The 23,953-nt window shown below is 36.7% G+C and overlaps 2 protein-coding genes across 4 annotated transcripts; both read right to left on the bottom strand.

The window, feature by feature from the left end:
- Positions 1 to 124: 124 nt before the first annotated feature.
- Positions 125 to 6,023, bottom strand: LOC119984402 (1-deoxy-D-xylulose 5-phosphate reductoisomerase, chloroplastic). The gene is made up of 13 exons (XM_038828324.1): positions 5,686 to 6,023; positions 4,888 to 5,054; positions 4,360 to 4,446; positions 4,029 to 4,154; positions 3,879 to 3,941; positions 3,174 to 3,323; positions 2,936 to 3,003; positions 2,402 to 2,513; positions 2,183 to 2,287; positions 1,904 to 2,025; positions 1,386 to 1,532; positions 581 to 794; positions 125 to 462 (listed from the first exon to the last, which is right to left on the bottom strand). The coding sequence occupies exons 1-12, from the start codon at positions 5,777 to 5,779 to the stop codon at positions 626 to 628; spliced, it is 1,410 nt and encodes a 469-aa protein (XP_038684252.1). The 5' UTR covers positions 5,780 to 6,023; the 3' UTR covers positions 125 to 462; positions 581 to 625.
- Positions 6,024 to 8,027: 2,004 nt separating this feature from the next.
- On the bottom strand, positions 8,028 to 14,395 carry LOC119984348 (peroxisomal membrane protein PEX14-like). Of its 3 annotated transcripts, none has more exons than XM_038828252.1 (13): positions 14,241 to 14,395; positions 14,072 to 14,148; positions 12,901 to 13,139; positions 12,729 to 12,768; positions 12,418 to 12,611; positions 12,062 to 12,251; positions 11,818 to 11,907; positions 11,021 to 11,097; positions 10,897 to 10,939; positions 10,710 to 10,777; positions 9,380 to 9,424; positions 9,204 to 9,272; positions 8,028 to 8,805 (listed from the first exon to the last, which is right to left on the bottom strand). In XM_038828252.1, the coding sequence occupies exons 2-13, from the start codon at positions 14,127 to 14,129 to the stop codon at positions 8,338 to 8,340; spliced, it is 1,581 nt and encodes a 526-aa protein (XP_038684180.1). In that variant the 5' UTR covers positions 14,130 to 14,148; positions 14,241 to 14,395; the 3' UTR covers positions 8,028 to 8,337. The 3 variants fall into 3 exon arrangements, with proteins under 3 accessions (XP_038684180.1, XP_038684179.1, XP_038684181.1); XM_038828251.1 differs by having other exon boundaries at positions 14,226 to 14,385; XM_038828253.1 differs by lacking the exons at positions 9,204 to 9,272; positions 9,380 to 9,424 and having other exon boundaries at positions 14,226 to 14,385.
- Positions 14,396 to 23,953: the final 9,558 nt, after the last annotated feature.

Genomic DNA, 23,953 nt, shown 5'->3' with positions numbered 1-23,953 from the left:
GTGGGGTAGTTTCACAGGGCAGTCTTCCTTTTACTTCTTTTGGGGGCTGGGCCATACAATACAATGCAAATCCTCCACGGGACAATTCCATGATTTGCACGACTCAAGAAAAGATGTAGCAGGATGTCATGTGGGACTCGGTTTCCCTTTTCTTTGCTGGAAATTAAATTTTTTTGTTTTCTCGCAAATTCTGTACTTATTCATAATACATCACCGTGCTTGACTTTTCAAGAGTTTCTTACAATGGCCAAAAACATACCCTTACATAGTTTTAACATGAGTTGAAAACATTCGCAACGAACAGACGCAATGCAGAATCTGTACAATAAGCCTTCAACATTTTCACTTTTTATTAGAATCGAAAGGAGTAGATTAACCGGGATGATAAGTAAAACGCAAAAGCAATTTCCATTTCTTTCTTCATGAACTTCCACTCGTTTCTTCCGGACATGACTTCATCAGCTGGTGAAGAAATACATTTACACATTACAATCTATGAGGAACTCATTTTGGGTGCCTCTCTATACTTCCCCCATGACCTGCTATAAGAACAAAAGTTGATGGCGGGAGTATTACATACCTTCATGATTATCAATCACTCTTGAAACATGGCCGAAGCTGTGATTCATGCAAAGACAGGATTTAAATCAAAAGACTCTTGTAAACCAGCAGCAAATTCCCTTGCCCACAAGTCGTAGTGAATAATTTCCTCCAATGACGGCGAGACCACTAATTCTTCTATGTGCTTGTTACATGTCAACTCAACAACCTTGAAAATGTCAAGATAACTGATCCTGAAAAGAGTGGCAAAATATGAATTAGCCGATGATCTATAGGAACAGCAAACTACCTTTATCGAAGAGCCAGCAAGCAAATAGCACATGTAATGAATAAGCATCACAGTAAACCAATTGAACTAAATGCTATACAGTAGGCTTCTTGCCAGTCTTTTTTTTACATACTTTGTCAAGCTTTTCAGGAGAAACTTAATTACAAATTTACAATGTACAAATATAAATTCTGACTCCTGCATGTGGACCCTCCAAAATAGATAAACCGGTTATCATTCTACATGGATTGTTCCCAGCAGCTGTATGATGAGACTGCTGGGAAACTCAGGAAATTCAGACATGAATATTACAAAAACTTAGATTTCTGTAATTACTATATAAAGCGAGGTAGGATCTACTTTCAAAATATGCTACCTTAGTTAAGCCACAAGACCCACAACTTTCCAGCCATTCTATTTTCAAATAAAAGTCAAGATTCTAAATTTTCACCAGAACCTCATACGGTCATACCATTGGCTCCGAAATTATCAGGATTCTAGGGGAAAAAGGAAGAAAGGACCAAGAGAAAAGGCAATTACGTATTAGTATACTTACTTCTCCTCGATGAACATCTCTACAGCTTTCTCATTAGCTGCACTAAGAACTCCAGTCATGGTGCCCCCAGCCCGTCCAGCAGCATAAGCAAGATCCATGGATGGGTATTTTACATTGTCAGGAGACTTAAATGTTAGCGAGCCAAGCCTGTACAATCCCATTTTAATCATGTAATCAGATTAAACAGAACAATAAGATCTCTGCATTTTCGCGCATTCAACAGATTACCAATTACAATGATAGGACAATTTTTCTGTTCTTTCTTATCCTCAAGATAAGAAAACTTATTTGCAAACATGTCAATTCAATGCTTGATTTCAATTTGGTCACTTCCAAAGTTAAAACTACTTAGATAGGTCCAATTGTGTGCGTGTGTGTGTATTATTCTGGTACTATATCTATTGTTCCTGTCCCAATATCTTTACTATATTTCTAGTGAAATCCCATGGGATATTGACATTAAGAACTATTGGCATGCGCTTTAAATCCCTATCTTGACAGAGAAAAAGAATAATTACTTGCAAAGATCAAGACGTGGCCAAGTTACTTCAGAGCAGTAAATTCTCTCAGGCCATGACATTGTGTACAGAATTGGCAAGCGCATATCAGGCCACCCCAGTTGTGCAAGAACAGATGAATCCTGGAGAGAGGGGGAAAAAGATAACATTAAAGATAAGGACTTGAAGAATCCAAGGTGAAAGTCAACAGGTAGCAGTGCTTTTACAAAGAACACGAGTAGTTGCTAATGTCTGTCAGTTTCAACATAGCAAGAAGATGACATAGTACAATAGACAGACCTGTGTTTCAATCATTGAATGAATGATAGACTGCGGATGAATTACAATCTCAATATTGTCATAGTCTGCTCCATACAAATAATGTGCTTCAATAACTTCTAAACCCTGTTGCAAGGAAAATGAGATTAAAGCTTTTGACTCAGACAAAAGTAGCATCATCAAGTGATGAATAATGCCGGGTTTACCAAAAAAAGAGGAAAACAATATATAAAAACAAACCTTATTAAAAAGGGTTGCTGAGTCCACAGTAATCTTCTTCCCCATATTCCAGTTAGGATGCTTCAGAGCATCAGCCACTTTCACTTCTTTCAGTTTACTAACTGGCCAATCCCTATACGTAAAGGAGTGAAAAATTCAGTAATCACCAACAAACTAGTAAAAACATAACTGAAAAACCAAAATCTGGCGGCAAGATGACTAAGAGGTGATGTTCAAAAAAGGCACTTGAAAAATAGTTAAATATTTGAATAATAAGTGATGCTCAACACTTTGATGTAAAATGGACACAATTTGATTAAGAAGTGTTGCGTTAATGTGAAGATGAAGAAATATGTAAGTATTTATAAGTTCCTGTTCTCAGTAACCATGTCTCTAAAACATGTCATTTAAAATGACCAAACAAGCAGTGGGCACAACAATAAGGTAGCACTATTGGTGGCCAGGCATTTATTTCAGAAGAAGAAAGGAAAAATACATTCCTGAGTACATCACATCCATGCTCTTAAACATTTCAGCTTAAAATAGAATTTTGACCTGAAAGCTCCTCCGGAGGCAGTTAAAATTATGCGCCGAAGTGCACCCTCTGGCAATCCTTGAATACACTGCAGAAAAAGGTGTTTTTTTAGTTCTTACTAAGGGAAGAATAAAGGAATCAAGAGACGGAATGATTAGATATTCATGGAAGAGAACAAAGGAAAATGTCTCAAAACTCAAAAGCACTAATACGAATGAAATATCTACACAGAATGTGTTATAGAAGTAAAGCTCACACCTGAAAAATGGCAGAATGCTCAGAATCAGCTGGAAGGATTTTCACATTGTATTTATTTGCAAGAGGAAGGACGAAAGGACCTCCAGCAATCAGTGTCTCTTTGTTGGCTAAGCAAATATCTTTCCCTGCTTCTATTGCAGCCACTGTAGGCTAAAAGAATCAAAAGGTAACTTTCAGCTGATAGTTTTGTCGCTAATATAGAATATCCTCTGCAGTTCTTGACCCAATCAAAATTAGAATCTTTAAAAGAGTACTGAAACGAGTCAAATGACAATCATTATCATAATGTGATCTACAAGTGTCTTTGAGCAATGCATCTCTTTCTACTAAGAAATTGATTCCAACGATTACACTTTTCAAGCTGAAAAGTGTTTTTATTATGTGAAAAAGCTTATTCTCCTCTCTCTCTCTCTCTTTTTAAATTGACAACAGCTGATATTTTATATGTAAACTGCAACTACTCATCACCACTATTGAAAGCATATCGGCATTTCAAAAAGTTATGTTGTCACCAATCACTGAGGTATAACCAAATTCGCAAAAAAAAGGTAATAATATGTGAACTCCACCCTCTTGCACCAAGTCTCCAAAAGAATTTAAGTCTTAGGAGAAAAAGAATCTAACAAATCTTGACCAGAAAACATAATCAAAGCAAGCAATATGTGAAACACAGACGAGCATACAAGAGATTTCCTACAGACTTACCTTTAAACCTGCACAGCCTACTATACCAGTAACTACACTAACAGCCTCAGGATGACGAGCAACCTGAAATTGAATCACAAGCATCACTTCTAAAAATGAAAATTGATTTCATCAGCAAAATAAAAACCAATGAATTAGATGGAAGGCTACCTCAATGACACCTTGTTCCCCAGGAATAATCTCAGGTTTTTGTTCAGCATCAGCCAAAGCCTCTTTGAGTTCATCTACTAGGGATTCATTTCGAACAGCAACTAGTTGAGGTTTGAATGTCTTCACCTGTATCAAGAATCCGTTCACTACAGTGAAAAATTCTAATATTTTCTCAGGAACAAATATAAAGTAACTTCCTCAGCTAAACTCATATTGGTAACGTGTCAGTTCTTATGTTTAAGCTCACTTACTGGTTTAGTTCTCACTATTAAGAATTGTAAGTGGAGAATTCATATTATTGTGAGTTCTATAGAGCATTAAGACTGCCTACCTGATCAGCGAGAAGAGTTACATTTGAACCAGCTGCGAGTGCCACAACTCTAAACTTATCAGGGTTCTCAGCAACTATATCCAGTGTCTGCAAAGTACAAGATTTTGTTCAAAAGCAGCTAAAGATGGGATAGACCACAATCCACAAAGCAGGCAATCATTTCGTTCAAAGAACACACATGCAGTTTTTATTGACAGTAAGGACAGGAGAGCCAGAGGGAGAGCAATCAAGTAAGGTAAATAGATAGGTAACCAAGTTTTATACACATGTTTTGTATATAGCATAGGTTTCAAAATAAAAGATATGGAAGTAAAACCTGGTTCATGCTTAAGACCGTTAACTTGATGCAAAATCAGAAATGTGATTGTTTCACTATTTTCAATGTTTTTATTTGGTTCTCAATAATATTTTACACCCCTAAAAATCAGACGGGAAATATGTTCATTAGGAACATCAGAATTGGCATTTCAAGTCTTCAACCACAATTATCTTTTGTATTTCTGTACGGTACCATTGGTCTTTTCTTACCTGAGTGCCAATGGAACCAGTAGATCCAACAATTGAAATAGGCTTCGGACCATCCCAAGTCTTACGACCGGGCTCAGGGTATGCTCGGCCTGGCCAAGCTGGTTGAGGCTGCTGAGCTGAACAATGAATTCTTATGCCATTACACTTCTTCCTCAAGGCAAATCCGCCTGAATCAGTACAGCAGCAGATTCAAGATTACATACAGCATGAAATCGTACATCCGACAACGTTTCACAGACAGCTAGGTAACATATAGGGGGGGGATTGAAAAAAAATCACTATACAATAAAATTAGCAAATAAAATAGGGAAACACACAAAAAAACAAAAAACAGAATTGAAGCAGAAACGAATAATGATGTGCCATGTAATTAGAGCTTAGAAGGTTAGTGAACCAAACAGAAAATACACTTCTATTATGTTTGATCCATGCTTTAAGACTGTCAATTCGAAAAACTCCGAATCATGTCTTGAAGCGCGTGAAAATCCATCATTCAACAAACTGTTTCGAATTAAGATCAGAATAAACTACCAATATCATGATTTTCCGCCACGGTTTTCTTCGTCTTCTCGAAATGGAAGCTCATTTTAGCCCTAAATAGAACGATAACTTTCCCACGTTTTTCACCTCTCACACCAACCAAACAAAATAATCTCTTCTCTCTGTTCGTTTTATTTCGCTCCCCAACCAAACACAATCTACTCCGCCGAACGTCTCTCTCACACTATTTCCACCTATTTCACAGCTTTCATTCCGTTATTCTCAGCAAACAAACAGAAAATCAAGAGGAGCAAATACCTGAATGCTTGAGGCGCTGAGAAGAGTTGCTGGTGGTGGAACCGAACAAGGAGATTGACTTAATCTCAGCCGGCGACAACAAATTCAAAGCCATGAATTATTTGGTTTCAAGCTTCAATCAAATCTGTTGAGCAGAGAAAGAAGAAAGAGTACAGAAGTGTAGTTTTATCTGCGGCCGGAGAACAGTGGCGCGTGCATGTGCTCTCGTTTGTTAGAGACACAATTGTGTGGTTTGGGTTTGGGGGATTTGCATTTGCATAGGCCGTGCGACTAATTAATAATTGATTTCGAAAATGGGAAATGCAAAGTGCGGGATAAGACGAAATCGGAATCAAACTGGGTGGCCACTACTTATAATCTTTATATGCTAGTAATTATTTAACTATATAGTCCTACGTCGTCGTTTTGCAAAATGTCCAAAATTAATAATATATGGAACGACGGTCGTTTTGGTTTGGATTGGTTTTGATATCTTGCACTGAGGTATCTTTTCAACTTTGATTCTAGTTGTTTTTTTATTTTACCCCTTTTGGCTTTCTTTTCGGTGATTAGGCAGCCAGTAACAGGTGTTAGAAAATTCATCCTAATAATTATAAACCAATATTGTTCGCTCTCGGTCATAAGTTCGCACGATTTTATTTTTTCACACCATCATCTATGATACTTAAGCAACAAAAAGATATTGGTTTTGTGAGAGTAAGTGAATCTTTGCTTATAAATCTTCGGTTGGTTATGTTAATCCAATATAAAATTTTATTCTTGACAATCAAAATAGACTACGAGAAAAACATTTATATATTGTTTTTGTCAATGCTCAAATCAGCCTTGGAATAATGCAGTATTCCTACCTAACTTAATATTTGCATTGAATATATTTCTCCATTTGAATCACGATGTTGAAATGAACAGGCTCTTACCAACCACTATGACTAGTCCAACGATTTTAACATGGCAGTCCATTATTGATTAAAATGTCCCAAAAAGGTTAAGAAGAAAAGGACAACATGGTAGTCAGTAAGATAGAATCACGAGGCATTGTCCACATAAGGCTGCTGAGCATGTTCAATGCCTGAACAGTACAAATATGTTAATATTCTATTAAGGGTGACAAAAATTTGGTTCCGAGTTAATTTCGAGTCGGATAACAACACATGTTCGAAATATTTACATGTCAAGACCTTAACCCGGATTAGATTTCGAATATACTCAACTGACCTAATCCAAGTTAAGATCCAAACAAATAAATCGGATAAGATTTATGTGTTTGGATCAGAACTCGGTTTTAAACCAAACAAAAAATTTATGTTTGGATCCGAATTTCAGATGTATAACTTATGTTCAAATTTGATTTAATTCATATCGAACAGATTCAGTCATCCAAACCGAACAAAGTTTTGTCACCCCTTTCCTATGAGTCACTTTCAGTTAAAGACTAAATGGTATCTACAGTAGAAGATAGTGGAGATGCCTCTATCCTTGCATTGTCTTATTATGGTAGATCATCCTGATTAAACACAATATAAAATGCAATCGGAGGAGACCTAATTCAAACTTTTGAATAATCATCCAATAATGCTTCAAAGGTTGACTGTAGACTGTAGAAATAAAACCAATTTCACTAACACAGAAAGTGACCACTTCAGAAAGTCACAACTATATGAGATCACAACATAGCACCAAGTCTTGCTAGAAAAATCAGAAGGCTTGACCCAAAAAGGAGTATTAAAAATTAAATATGACCACAAGAGTCCGATTATTCCTTCAAATTTCAACTACTCACAAGTCACAACTATGGTACTGGAAGTGACGATGGCTGAATATGAACTCTGCTAAGAGCATCCACAATGGGATGATTTTGAATTACTTGAGATGATACTTTCTTGATAAGTTAAGTGCTAAATGTTCACAATTGATATAATGGAGTGTATTTCAAGTACTTGAAATGTTACTTTTTTGATAAGTATAGCACTACATGCACACAATAGATGAAAAATGACACTTGAAAATTTAATTGTGGAAAAAGGATACTTGAGAGTTGGAGTATATATATAGTTGATGAATAGTGAAGAGAGATGATGAAAAGGAATAGAAATGTGATGAAAAGAAATAGCGAGAATATTAAAAGGTAGAGAGAGATGATGGAAAGAAAGAGAGAGATGATGGAAAAAAAGAGAGAGAAAATAGAGAAAATGAATATAGAGTGTTGGAATGTATGGAGTGTTGATGAATAGTATGCATTGTAGGACCCACTCACCCAATTAAATTGTGCCACATAGGAGAGAGAATGATTTTGAAGTGCTGAATATTTAATTTACTACTGTGGATGCTCTTAGTCATGGACCTTAAGGAAATAATTTGACATGATACTTCAACATAGAAGGCTTGCATAGAATGGCCTACAGGTTTAGAAAGCAAAAGTCGCAACAATAAGCTTTCAGTGTCTATTTCAAACATTACTCGCTCTTGAAATGAAACAACATACCCATGGTACTACCATAGATAGAAGTTTCCAGAGTAGATAAATACTCAATTTATTTGTTTTATGTCGATCCACGAGATGGATAGTGAATGTCATTGCTACAAATGTCTATCAGACAACTTACCTCGAGCAGATCAGGAAAATTCAATCCCACTTCATGAAGGTTTCACCTTCTATTCTACTTGTATCTCAGTTGAATTCAATCCAGACCCCTCCCCATTGATCTTCAGAACACCTCCGGATTCAGATATTTTTGTCACTCTTTGCAACTCATCAGCTGCATCGTCAGGACGGGATGCAGACTGATCATCTGCTGATTGTTCGTTCTGGACAGCTGATTTTGGCCGTCGGATTGCTTCAGCTGCTTCAGGCATGACAATGGGGGGTGGCTGGGGAGGAACCCATGAACGCTGGACTCGTTGCTCGTTAGTTCGTGCACCATAAGGTCCAGCCTTGAGTTCATCTTCGTTTTCAATCTCAGTGATTCTGGCACTCTTTTGCTGCCTCCAGGGCACTGAGCTCTCACCATCCAACTGATAGCTCAGCCCATTGTATTGTAAATTCGAATTCAAGCCTTCTGCACTCACTTGAGATTGAAGTACTTGGTTGGAGCTATTTTGGGCCTGACCAACATCCCAAGGCTACATAAGAGGAGAAAAAAGTATTATCAGACCTGCAAATGAAGCGCATTCAAAAATTCTTCTTCTTCATTTGTTCTGCTTATGTCAGATAAACATCGACAAATACTAAAGACTTTAAGAGCTCTTCTTTATTAATTTTGCAAAGGCCAATAATCTCAGAACATGAAATTAGGTAACTAGTACAATACTTGCTCTTTTCTTACTAGTTCTAATCATCAGATTTGCAATTGTATTGGCAGTGCATGCATATAACGACTGACAGTGCTGGAATTGAGGATTTGAATGTACAAAATCAAAGAAATGGCCCTGTCTATGTAAATGAAACAAAATCCAAAATTTCCCTTTCCTAAGTTCAATGCATTTAAAGAGATCATACATCCATGTCTCGGAAAGTATACCTTAGTTCTAGGTGCTATGCGTGGATTAGGGATTTGCTGGTTAGGATTTGGAGGTTGATCATTTATGTCCTACATAAGCACACAGAATAACTGGAAATTAGAAATTTGACCAGCCAGATAATCCCAGTATACAAACTAGGTAAAATTGCAGTCTCAAAAAAAAGGCGATAAATTACTCTAATATTAGGTGGCTTCTCCCCTCTCTGGATCATTGCCATGATCTGTTACAAAGTAAGATAATAAGTAAAAAGTATTCTGCCAAATCCAAAGCATAAAATTTTGTACGTTACCGAGTCCAAAAATTTTGTAGGCTACTTTTTAATCTCCAGCGATCACTACCATAAAATATGACAAAAAGTAGAACCAATAAATGCATAGCAAACAAGTCTACTCGCCTTCATTTGGAATAATAAGGAAAACAATATACATATATACCCTGTGAAATCTAAAGACAGATTAATTGGAGTAAATTAATTCACTACACATCAAGTATGTCAGTTGCTGCTCTTCCAGTCAAGAGAATGCAATCATGAAAATTCAATTTCTAGCTGAAAAAAAGGATTATTATACTCACAAATTTCTTTGGAATTGATAAGGCACGATTTAGTTGATACACACAACTCTTGAGAATTCTCGCATTGGCTTATGGCCTTATAGTGTTTCGTCACTCTCTTTCCAAATTCCAATAAGTACTAAATAATGCTGATGCATCAACAGTCATTTTAGCTATTACAGAAGGATATGTATCTCACATATAATTGAAGGTACCAACTATACATTGCATGGTATTCACTTGGGGATCACCACTAGTTCAAGCAGTAGGATCCCCTCCACCCAGCTCATGAGGGCAGGGGCTCAAATCCAACACCCCAGATATAAACTTAGACAAAAAAAAAAGTTAGGAACAAATTCCAATAGCATTTTTTAGATTACAAATCATGATAAAAGGTTGCGAAAGAATTAATTAAGGGCAACACCAAAACTAGAAATGATTCAAAGTTCAAATTTTATATCAAGAACAAGAATTAAAATGATATCAACCAGTTACCTAGTAACTCCGATAAGGCAATTAGTGCCGTTTCAAAGGCAAAGGCTGTATTCATGCTTGTTTTTTTCCCTTTACCTAACTTGAGGGGGTTCACGGGTAATCTTCCATAATTTGTTTGAAGACGCACGGTGATACAGTAGCCAAAGCCCATGTCAATTCTAGACTGTTAGCGTTCTGGTGACCATTTTTGCATTAGCTATGAATGTGGCCAGATATTTGAAAGTAAAAATGACGGTTTCACGCCCTGAGTTGCATTCCTGAGCGTTTAGCATCTTGTACCAATTGATGCAAGACAATTAAATCCTTTCTACATTTTCACCCAGGAATCGTCACACCGATATGGCAATATGTATATTTAAAGTAACAGAATTGCACGTGTTTCCATCATAAATGATCAAAAAATAGAGGGATGGCACTTGAGGAAAAACAAGTACAAAAGAAACATGAAAATTACTTACCTCCATGTATGATTTTGGGTGAGGTGCGACAGAGGGTTCTGTAGATGCAGGTGGGAAGGAAGATCCGACTGCAGAGAACATTGACAAAGACATCATTATTAGACATTGAAATCGGCACTACTATAAAAGGTTGAATATGATTGCTGACAAATTAATCAGAACCAACAACTGAAATTCTAGAAACAACCTGAGCGTGAGTTAAAATCTGCCTTGCCATTCGCATATGATTGCTGTGAGAAATATAAATTAGTATACCTAAAACTTAAGCTTTATCAACAGAGTAATCAGTGTCCATACTATTTTCAACTAACCTTTGAACTCATGGTTGAGACAGCTCTATGATCTTCTTGATCAAAGATAGATGCATTTCCAGGATTATTTGCTTGTTCTGACAAATTAAGGATAATCGAGTCAGAACAACACATGTTACCAGAAGCAAAAGAAGATGGTCACAAATTCTGCATTTCATCGCCTTTGACCGCTAGGCATGTGGTAGCTCCTCATCAGTATTTCCAGGAAACATTAGTGTCAATAGAAACGAGGATGTGATCAGGAGGTAAAACAGATACCAACTTTACAAACAACGTTCCACAGAAAAGAATAATGGACAAACAGGTGCTTGGTATTAAAAAAGTCACTTTCTTCCAAGAAGTGATACTTAAAAGTCAATGAAGCAGAATGTCAGATCACGTACATTTCTAGGGATATCCTAAAACCAATGAGTTTTATGACCCCATTACCTCCTCAAGAAAAATAAAACTCAAATAAAGCAAAAAGTCAAAAAACTATTATAATCTTAAATTGCTTTCTGCTTTTTTCATAGTCCGTAAAAAAGAAAAGCAAACCTTTCACCTGACTCAAGGCCGTGCAAATTGCACAAAAAGTTTGGACGCCTAAAAAGACAAAGAACCATTAATCAAATTTTTTGACCAAGTATTTATGGGATGTCCAGCCCCACTCAGAACAAATTGAAATCATAACACAACGTGTTACAGAGAAAGACAGTCTACAGCAAGAAGATAAATCAAATTCAAAAAGCAAAACCAAGAAAGCCCCACAGAAAACATATCAACACATCTGATTGTGATCATAAAGAAGGATTCTATACCTTCCAATTTCCGTACGGCAACACTCATAGACTTCATTTCCTTTACTTGCACATCTAAAAGATTCATAAATTCCTCAAAGTATCTCTTCTCTGTAAAGGACAAGCCAAGGTTCATAAATCAAATGGATAGTTACTCATCACTAAATAATTCAACTGGAGAAAAACAAGGATTGAATAGATAATAGGAATTCTTGCATCAAAAAGTTACATGACAGAATAAATTAAATTTCCATAACAGTTCTACCTTCATTTTTGGAACTTAACATTTCCTGGCTTGCCTTTGCCACATCAGCTGCTGCAGCTGCAGCAGCTTTTGCCGCCACAGCTGTTTCTTCTGCCAAACTTGGTTTTGCATTTAATTTTTTCACAGGATCATCATCTTCCTCCAAGACAACCTTACGTATCCAAGATTTCAACCTGGGGACCAGAGCATTCTAAACAAGGAATGTGTTATCTTTTTTCTGTGTTCATGATAAATTTGTTAAGCAAGAAGAATAGGGAACATAATACTATAAAATAAAAATAATAGAAATATAAAATATAAAAGCAGTTGTGAAATATCTAACAGCTTAGGAGAGATAAAAGATTGCCCATCAATACCTTAATTAAGACGGCTGTTCCAGCTCCTGAAATCGCCAAGACGCCAACGGCAAGAATAGCATGATACCAGTGAAACCGAGACTGTGCTAAGGTCCCCACTGAGGAAATTATACGAGTAGGTGCAGCTGCTGCAGGCTGCAGAGTTTGTATTGGGGCTTGTGGTTGAACGTTTGAAATTGGCTTGACCTGTCCATCTGTTGATACCATGGCAGACGACATAAAATTAGCTATACATTTTTCACGCAATCTAAGTTCTAGTCAAATTCAAGTAGCCCCATGAACTCTAACCACAGATGATAAAATTTTCTTACCTTGGTTTGTACTAGTTGCTTGAGCACTAGGAGGTGGATCCTGTAGATCGCATAATATGTGGTGCCAAGAAGAGAGAAGGTTTAAAGCATTTAGAAAACTGAGCTTCTCAAAAGCAATTGAATGGAACTACAAGGCAAAAGATGTAAAAACAAAACAAAAGAACTTTCTTACAGGAACACGTCGAAAAGCTTCATCTATCTCCTCCTTTGTAAGGCCCTTCTTCTCAAGAAACGATCGCCTATATATAACAGGAGAACCCCTAACCTTTGGATGAGAAAGAAATTTTACAGCATTCTGCACTTGCTCTTCCCGCATTGGTTCTGAGTTCACAAACATAGATGCTGTGGAATTCTGTTGGGCGTCCTCTGTACTTGAGTTTTGCTGAACATCATATTTTGGTTGTAAAATATCTGTAGCTCAAGTTTAAAAGACAGATCAATTATCTTGGATGCATAGTTTCTATGTAATTCAAAGATTAACAAGAACAAACAATCAAAATCTTCCCAAAGTTGGATATGGCCCTCATCCCCACCAAGAAAGGAAAAAAAAAGTAACTTCTAGTCAACTGTCATCTCTAATAAGTATTAAACACAATTTTTGTTGCACAAGGAACTTGAGTGCCAGTTTGTTATCACAATGGCAAAGTGTTTTGAAGCCTTCTTACTGGTTAATAGGTTTCCAGTTTTCGGTGCCTCTAATTGCTTTGGTCCCCCTTGCACTCATTCGTTTTTCTTCGAAATCATTCTCCAAAATTTATTCTCTAAATTTTCAAAAAAATTATCCTCTAAATTTTCAAAATCCTGGAGTCACGGTACATAAAGTTCAGAATATTTCTATTGCTCTACCATTGTTCAGTTTGGTTGTAATCAAAACATAATGATCTACCAAGCAATAATAAGAAATCCTCAATCATTGTGAACTTATTAAGTGGGCAAGATTAACGTAGTAAGCTACACTTCCATTCATGCTTTGTTTTGGAACAAAATTGGCATACAACAAGGTCAATTGCTCTTGCAATTGAGTTGTCAAACCCTTGAGTATACACGTTTATCGTATAAATCCAAATACAAACACAACAAACAAAAGACGTCCTTCACCCTGTCTTGAAACCGATCTTCAACATGAGTGAGATATGAAAGAGACAGAAAAAAACTTAATACGAACATTTTAGCTTCAAACTCGAAAACCTACTATTGCAAGTCAATTTCCTTCTCATTCAACTTCCTCACGTTCAGAGAAACCAAACAGAAATACACAGAATATATGATATCAGCCAGCAAAATCAAGCGGATATGAAACATGTAAATTAAGAAAAGAAACACAAAGAGAATAGAAATCGCACCTTGATTTTGGGGTTTATCGTCGGCGGGATTGGGAGGAGGCGATGACAGAGTAGCCATTCTTGCTCCCTTCCGTTGACTGAATTTCAAGCCCAGATATGCAATCAGCGAGAGAAGAGAAGCAAAGAAAATAAGAGAAAGTGAAGGAAAACACACATCGATGATTGAAACCTTCGTGTTGGAGTGCGAAATCTCGATGATGATGATGTCAGCAGCTGGTGTAGTTCATCTCGAACGGTGAGTTGGTGACTCGAGAACTGCCAAAAACCATATAGATAATGAGCTCTTCACTGCCTCACTCTCGTCTTTGAAAATGGAAAAATGATGCCAGGTCATTCTTTCTTGACATATGAGGACAAATAATTACAATTATTTTACGTATTAAATTAAATAAAATTTAATATTTTAGTTTAAATATATAAATTATAAAAAAGGAAAAAAATTATCATATCTAATCAAAGATATTGTCGAAATTATATATTTTTAAAAACAAAATATAGATATTTAATTAAAAATAAATGAGGATTCTTAATCTTCAGGAACAGTCCTCTCTTTTTTAGGAGGAAAGGAGAATTCTTTGTTTGTAATTCTAGATTTTAAGATTTTCACCAATCAAACATAATAATTATTGAGAAAAAAAAAATATTCCTGGAAACTGCATTCCGTAAACCAAACGACACTTGATAATCTTATTTATTAAGAATAATGCTTGAGACCCCCAAAAAGGTGACCCCAAAATACCCTCATTTAATGTGGAGTGTTGGATGTGAAGTGGGTCATACATGTGTGTTTTTAATCAATGACTATTTTAATGTCACATAAATTTAGGGGACTTTTGCGGGTGATATTTTGAAGGTTTCTAGCATTGTCCCAACGAGTTCCCAAATGCTTTGGTCCATGTTTGGTTTGGCCCACGTACGGCCCAAATTTTAGTTTGAAGTATAAACTCAATATAAAAGCCCATCTAATTACCTGTATGACACTATGACGGCCTCTATTGTACATATATTGGGCTGACATATCAAAGCCCAACTTTTTGGCTTGGAGTATTCCACGTGGGAAACGTGTTGTTGCAAATTGCAACAATTCCCAAACCCAGAGTGTACAATTATCATCTAATAATTTGAAAGTATGTCACATCACATTTTTATATTTTCTTCACGGTTAGATAGGAATTGTAGAGTACAGAGGAATTCCAGTGTTCCATCATCCATCCCTACATATTGATCCATCTACGTTCTCAAGTACTCTGATAAGTCGTGAGTATATATATCAATGTACATAACAAGTCGAATGTGCGTCTCACAAGTTCATCTTAATTCAATCAATCAATGAAAATGATAATGATTCTAGCAGTTCGTATCCAAGTTATCTCAATTGTTGAGTTTGATGCACAGGATCTAAGTGAATTCGTGGACTCTATATGTTCCACATTATACATGTAAAATCATATGCGTACAACTCAATAGCTCGGATAGCTGAGATATCAACTGTTACTATAGCTAGAATCCCTATCAGAATTGAACAATCAATTCATTCATGAAAAAACAAATGTAAAGTTAGTACTGAGAGAATCCAAATACTCGTCGCTATGTGAACACATGTATGATCAAACAAAACCTCTTTTCTTTCATTGTCAATGGCCAATGAGTGTGCTTTGAACTACAGTCACAGAGACATAACTATTGAAAGATAGATAGATAGCTGAACGTGATAGAAAGAAAAGCGATCGACTTTTAAACAAAAGAGGTTTGGCTGGTCTGGTTGTAAAAACTGACAAGTGTCAAAAGCCTATTCGTTCTTTTACATGATTTGTGCGGAGAGAGTTATAATGCATACCTGTTTCATATATAGAGATAGATTCCCATCAAAACATTCCAAAGATCTTTCGCTTTATACAAGTAAACCAAATAAGTCTTAAGTTTATGAATAATTCAATTGGTTATATCTTTGGGTTTAGGGGTAGATGTTATAAGATCGGAAGTTCGAATCAATGGAGAGTATTTTCCGAGGTTTTCCTGGTCTCGTGAGTTTTCAATCCACTTCCAGGGAGGGGTTAGGAGCTCCATTTTCATTCACATGGGTTTCGACTCAATCTTACATGTCGCCAACGTGATACGGATTATTGTGACGGCTCGAGATTTATGTCCACTCAATTTTCCAAAAGACATGTTGAGCTGAGTGGTTCCTCGGCTCTCCAAAAACTTTTTTGAATAAAGTGAAGGATTCAACTACACATAAAACAGCGGATTTACAATCCAATAGTAATTAATCATTTCATTTTTAGGACTCTTTGCATGAGCTGCTAAAAAAAAAAAGAAAAAAAAAAAACTATATATAGACCGTGGCAAACAAACTGATCATCAAGTGAATCATCATCAGTTGGAACTTCCAATACATGATTATTAGGGATCGTTAAATATATGAAGATCATCATCATTAGAAAACCAGAAAGAGTAGTACTTCTCATAGTCATAATAATCAGGCTGATCTTCTATGCTGACAAACCCAGGAATATTGTTTTGTGATCCTGTTCCTGTTCCATTGACTTCCTGCAACCCAGGATCATCATCATCAGCAGCAGCAGCAGCAGCTCCATTGTTGGTATCCAAAGTGATTAGGGTAGAGTCAGCCCCATAAGAACTATTATTACCAACATTGCTGCAATTGATCATCTGTTCAGATTGATCTCTAGAGCAATAAGACTGTGATGAATTAGGGCCAATAATATTACTAGTTTCTCCCTGTTCGACACCAGCTGCTGCTACGAGCTTCTTCCTCAAATGAGTGTTCCAATGATTCTTCACTTGATTGTCAGTCCTTCCCGGAACCCGTCCCGCAATCAAAGACCACCTAAATCACAATTAACCAAACATGTTATGTCATATATGAATAATATGATACTAATAAGTTAACTTGTTGGGTGAAGCCGAGTTTTTAATCAATTAAACCTGTTGCCGAGGAGTTTATGGAGGCGAATGATGAGGTCGTCCTCCTCCTCTGAGAAGCCTCCATGCTTAACATTCGGGTTCAGATAATTAGTCCACCTTAACCTGCAGCTTTTCCCACGCCTCTTCAACCCTACACACACATTGATCATAGTTTAGAATGTAAGTTTATAAGAGTCAAGCTATTCTTGCTACAAACTTCATCGCTATACATAGCTAATTACCAGTGACTTTAGATACACGGTTCCACTTCCCTTTGCCATGCAACCTAATGTAGTCAGTTAGAATTCTGTCTTCCTCCACTGTCCACAACCCTTTTTTATACTCACTTTCTTCTTCCATTTATACTGTTTGTTGGAGAGAAACAGAGACAGAGAGATTCAAGGATTTGGAGTTGAATAGGGCTTGTACAGAAGTAGTAGGCTTTAAATAGTTGTGAATAGTAGTTCTTGATGATAAAGGGTGTGTGTGTGTATGTTTGTTTGTGAGACTGGAAATCTAATTGGCTGACTTTTCTTGAGCAGAGCTTTTTTTCCTTTTCAACATTGTGTAAAGAAAATAACTCATAAGAGGGTGTCTTATGGTACCATAAATGTTAAACCTGCCTTTACACACAAGCTATATGCAATCAATCCTCAACACTACATGACATCATTAAAAGCCAAAGGGTCTCAGATTCTCTCTCTTAGATGGGAGATGCTAATGGAGAACAAAATGGCCTACCTCAAACCACAAAATCGGGCCTCCAACGCAGTAACAAACAAGGTAACAATGTATAACTAATGATCCTCTCTCTTGGATGCAAAATCTGATCCTATAGGAGAGAGAAAGTGGAAATACAAAATGACAATTAGGCCCTGAAGAAGAGTTCGATTGAAGATATTTGACAGGTTTTGGGGATTTTCATATTTGATGGTTACTCATTTGATTACTTGGATTAGATTAGGTGATTTTATTGGGGAATCAAATGGGTGTTTTGATTATTTGATTTTGTTATTAGCATTTGGAGATACTCTTACATTGTTGATCATGTTGGTTCCAGAACATCAATTATTTGGGTTCATATTTGTATCAATTATTCATATTTTTTTGACCGTTGTTTTTCAACTTTCAAATGTAGTACTAGTCCACCAGTGTAGATATACAGTAATTGGTGTATGCTACGTACTGATCAAAAGTAGTACTGGTGCATGCAGAAGCAGCTGAAGCAATGGGAAAAAAACAAATAAGAAGACAAGCAAATATATGGAGAGGACGTACCATTCCCATTTGGAAGCTTGTGATCAGAGAGCAGATATAGGGATTGCTTGAATTATTGGATTCTTCTACTCCCAAATGGTGCATGGAGACACATGAGAACCCGTTTGGACTTCAGACCTCATGCCTTGCCCCGTTGTGGTCCGATTATGTCACGGTTGTAGACGAAGCCACATGTGCAGGTTTCCTCCCCCAGCAATTCTAATTCCAGTATTTCTCTTTAATTCATTGACCTTTCGAGCATATATGTAGTTGAGACCACAAAAGTAATGTAAGTTGTGGTCAGGATTCAGGATATCAGACCAATGATTGAGAAGTGACAATGAACGACGGTGTGATGAAAGAAGAGTTGGAATTGCAAATTGTGCACGCCAAGTGTTCGACTGTTTTCCTCACCCAACTGGATCTATAGTATATGGTTGGATCCTTGAATCTCGACCCCGTGAGTGATGCGCATCATCAAAATGGGATCGAAAATGACTTGTCTGGAATGTAGACATCATCCACTGCAAGCGCGCTAACAAAGACGACGTTGGCCATTGATATTATTACTACGTTGTAACATGGGTAGCATTTGTTGGATTTCGGTCAATCGATTTGATGACATGGCATAAAAAGTCAAATAACCCGTTTTTTCACATGACACACCTGTTAATCGTGAAAAGTGACATTAACTCGAAGTAATTATAATGTGAATTGTGTAAGCAGAGCTGCACATAGTACACCTTCTGTACTCAACTCACAACACCCATAGATAGGCAGACAAAAACAAGAAACGGGGATTGCAGTGGGCTTTAGATTGTTTTATTGGGCTCTTTGTTTTACTGGATCTTTTAAGTGGGCTTTGTAATAAGGGATCGGGGATCTAAAGTCTAAACCAAATAACTTTCTTCTTTTTAATTTTTCTCTCAACCCAGTGACTTGTGCCCATATCCATATCGAGACGGCAGTAAGGAATAACAATCCAAATAGGCCCAAAAAAAATTTTGCATAGGGTTTCAAAAAGTACAAATTTAAAGGACATAATGGACAGAAGATTTTATTTTTTTTTTTTTAAAAAAAAAAAGACAATTTGTTATCTGCATGACATTGATTTTTTTTTTTTTGTTTTTGAGAGGAGACATTGAATTTTCTTGATAGCTTCTCCAACCGTTAATTTCTATGCAAATTAATTAGCCATCAGGTTTTGAGTTTAAGTCCGAGTTGTTCCTTTAACATATAATAGATATGTGTAACAAATTAACAATCAACAACCCATTTATCCAAGTGTTCTTAGTTATTTACACACATAAAAATCAATATAGCTCACCCAAATCAAGCTGGCACTAATTTCTATAACAATACATGACCGGTTAGAATATCCACTATGAACACCATAAATCAATATTGTTTGCGTTGGGTCTGAGCCTACACGATTTTGTTCTTTTGGACTATCGCTTATAGTATTTAAACTAAGAAAAAGCCTTTATTGGGGATCGGAGTGGCGCAATGGACGCACAAGGCCCACACAAACAAATATTGTCATCTCAGGGTTATGGTTCACTATGAATACATCGGTTTACTTTCAACATTTGACATTTGATGTGTAAGAGGGAATATATATTTGCTTATAAACCATTCGATTGTGTTATGTCAATCCGATATGTGATGATTTTTAGTCTTGACATGACCTTCAAAACATCATCAAAATTAATTATTTAGTAATTGATTTTCTTGTATGAGCTATCATTTTAACTTCTAAATTATATTACTAAGTAAAAGTGTAAAACACTCACATAATCTGATAAATTTCAATTGTGTCCCAACTCATCAACCAAATCTAATACAAGAAAGGGAATGATGCCAACATATCCTTTTCTCTGCGTCCCCCATGGATGTCAAAACCGAGGTTTTCTCCCAAAAAAAAACTCTAGAGAAGTTCACACTCCAGCTGTATATGCATCAACAACAACCATGCTATGGATAATAATATATACACCCTCTTCAGGATTCTTATATAATCAACAATCAGAAGATTTCACAAACCCTTCGAATACCCAGAAAACAAGCAAAAAAAAAATGGCAGAAACTTCTAACCGAGCCGCAGATATGGAGACGCCGGACGTGAGCGATGTAGCGATGAAGATAGAGAGGGCTGGGGAGGTTTACAAGGCGTATTCAGGTGTTGAAGCAATGCCTTCGACAGAGGAAGTCTGGTCTTGGTATTTGTATGAGCTCTGCACCTATTTCATCCACACTACTCTTATACCTGTTGTTTTCCCGCTTATGATAAGCCAAATTGTGCAAAGTCCACCCGAGCCCATTCAGGGCTGGACCAGGAGCTACATGGGCCTTCCTTGCAGAGAGAAACAAATGCAATTGTGAGTTTCTTTAATTTCAATTAATTCTGCCTTAATTATTTTCTTAGATGGGATTAAAATTATGTTCTTGTTCAAAAACTTTGGGTCTTATAGTCTATGCATATATGAAATTCACACACAACACATCTTTTCTTATAAATCTACCCAAACAACTTGTAGAGGCATTTTCCGCTTTGGTTTTATGATAGTTTGTGCATTTTAGGTTATGGGTCTATCCGTGTATATTATAAAATTGAACCCAAACAACTTGTAGAGATATTATATGTTTTGGAAGTTAGACCCGCACGATTTTGTCCTAAAATGACTCTCTATAATTGAGAGTGGTTAGATCTTTACTTATAAATTACACTGTTGGATTACTCTAAACTGATGTGAGATTTATGTCTTAACAACTTTAGTTTGTCAAAAGTCGGTTAATTTAGAGAAGTATGGTTTCCTCATCCATGTAAAATAATTCCAAAAGAGATATATGCGACAATATAATTTTCGTTTGTTCGACTAAGTAGGCTTCATGTTTTCAATAATTGTGGTCGATCGCGAGCATATTTTAGGTTCTGGGTCAATCCATGTATATTAATCTCGTATTTTGAATATAAAACTTTGCTCATCTTCTTGTTTAGGCAATAATTTTGTACTAATCATATATATTTTTCAGGTATGAAAAGGTTATACATAGGTCCATAAATGTGAGTAATTCAAAATTATCTCCATTGGAGTGGACTTCATTTTCATGGGCATTGGGCTTGATATTGTCTACTCCTCTACTCGCCTTTCTATCCAAGTACCTTGACCATGGCAACAGCCAACTAATCATTGCCGGAGCTGCAACAGCAATCGGATCTCTATTCTGCCTTCCGGTCGGATTTTTCAAAGTCAAATGGATTTTCCCGCTATACATAATTGCCATTATAACCGCCAATGTCATCACCTCCGCCTCCCACACGCGCCACCTCGGCCTAATCCTCCGCGGGTTCACCGGACCAGCTCTCCCAAAAAACCAATTCCCTAACAGAAGAAAATTCTCTAGTAAAGTTACACTGTATGCCACGGTTGCTGGTTGTTTAGGCTCTGCATTGATATCAACATTCACTTACCATATGCTCCGAGAGTCCGAAAAGTTTCTAAGTCTCTGGGTTGTCTCAATCTTCAGTGGCCTCAAATGGCTTGTTGGGATATTCCACATCTTCTTCATAAGACCTGATTCCATCCCCTCTACACAGAATTCGCATAATTTGTTCTCAATCTTCGCTTATCCTCACGCGATCGGAGGCCTAATCGGGGTTTTTCTCTCATCCTTTGTGACAATGTGCATTTTCACAGGAGGAGCGCTGCATTTAGTAGGCGAATTGTGCCTCAAACCAAATGTTTTCCTCTGTTTTTGGCTGACTTATTATTTCTTCCCACTGCTTTCTCTGCCACTACTGCGACCACTGCAACATGTCGTTAAGGCGAGTTCGGTGAAAATGAAGCTACTAGGCTTTCTTCTGTCGTTAATCACTTCCGGGTTCGGATTCTATTACCATAAAAAAGCTTGGGAGAGAAACCATGTTCTAGTTTTTGCAGCAGTGCAAGGCACTTCAGTTGGTATTTTACATGCTTTTGGAAGAGTTTTGGTCTTGGACTGCACACCACCTGGAAAAGAAGGTGCATTTTCTGCTTGGTATTCATGGATGAGGAATATTGGCACTTGTGCAGGATTCGCATTGGCATCAGCAATCCCTGGAAAAGTTCATCTTTCGTTCGGAATCGCGTTTTGCGCTGCGACCGTTGGAATGACAGTGCTGGTTTTTGGTAATGTGAGTGATTTGGGCGGAGCAGTGAAAGCTGGGCTTGTGAGTGATGAAGATGGCGATCATCAAAGGGGTTCGCCTGTTGTTGGCATTGATTCAAGTGTTGTGATTAAGGAACATGTTAGTGTTGAAGAAGCATAAGAGAATAAACATCCCGACAATTGGTATTCCAATTGTTTCAGTAGCTGAGTTGGACGCACGTGATTTTAAATGAATTCGTTGACAATGCATATAAAATCATGTGTATGCATACAACTCAGCAGCTGAGATTATTCTTTTGCAAAAGGAGTGAAGAGAATTAGCATTGTGTTTTCTGATTTATTAGCCTTTGTGTCACAAATTCATCACTTTGTTGTCTATGTAAACTTCAAACTGGTTATTCTTTGAGAGTCTTGGCGTCTTATGGGAAAATTTAATCTGGTTCCAAAGCTAGATAATCAACTGTTGGTGTATTTTTAATTAAATTGAAAAATATTTTATTAATGTAATTAATTATTTAATTTGTTATCTTAATCAGCCTATTAAGTGTGTTTTTTGGAATTCAATAGGAGACTGAATACAAGAGACAATAAAAATCATTTAATATAAAATATTTCTAATAAAAAAGAATATACTCCCCCTTCTATTCATCATAAAAGTATATTAATCCGATCTTCCTCTATTTTTTTTTGGTCTAAGATTGTAATTTTTTTTCTTAGTCCATATGCACCTTTCATATTTTTTTTATAACCGAGAATGACACCATATAAGTTTGTCATCTGGATATTCCATGCGAGCTTAAACTCGAAAAAGTTTCTCAGTGAAGGATGGAGTAAGTTGGGTCAAAATCACTACTGTAAAAAGAGAGAATATACAGGAATATTTAATTTTATAGTATATCACAAAAGAAATTAAATTCACATTAGTAAAGAAAATTGAGATTTTTTTATTTTTATTTTTATAGTTGGAAGATATAAGACTTTCCATCTCACAAGTCACAGCCCTCAACCCCAGTATCATCCTTTAGTAACCACAATATTTATAGATGTCATCCTTACGGTTCCTCCAACCACCTGCTTACTATTGGAGATTATATTCCATACTGTTCCTCCTTTTTTTGTAATACGTAAGGCCCATGGCGAGGCAAAGAAAACTCTCACCCCAACTCATTTGGTGTGATTTTCTCAAGGTCCTATAGGCGGGATAGTCTGTCTACCAACTGACTTCTGACTTATTCTTGAATGAGCCAACGTTATATTGTTCGTTTTGAGCCAAAGACTTGCATGACTTTGTTATTATTGGGCAATTGTCATTAGTTCTTAGGTTCAGAAAATAAGTTTATTGTGTGAGATGCATTGGACGTTTGCTTATATGCTATTCGGTTAGCTTATGCTACTCCGATGTGGGATAAAGTGGTAACATGGTTGGTTATTATTTTTATTTGTGTGTTCAAGCTTTTAATAATTTGGATACAATTGAGGGGGAATAGGGAGGGGCAACTCTATGGCCAAGAGTCGAGTTGCCATCCAATCGCCTTTCCCCTCCTTCGT

Source organism: Tripterygium wilfordii, chromosome 18 (assembly GCF_013401445.1).
Source record: "Tripterygium wilfordii isolate XIE 37 chromosome 18, ASM1340144v1, whole genome shotgun sequence".
Classification (NCBI taxonomy): Eukaryota; Viridiplantae; Streptophyta; class Magnoliopsida; order Celastrales; family Celastraceae; genus Tripterygium; species Tripterygium wilfordii.
Note: the sequence above shows the minus strand (reverse complement) of the source record. Positions and strands in the feature narration are given on the sequence as shown.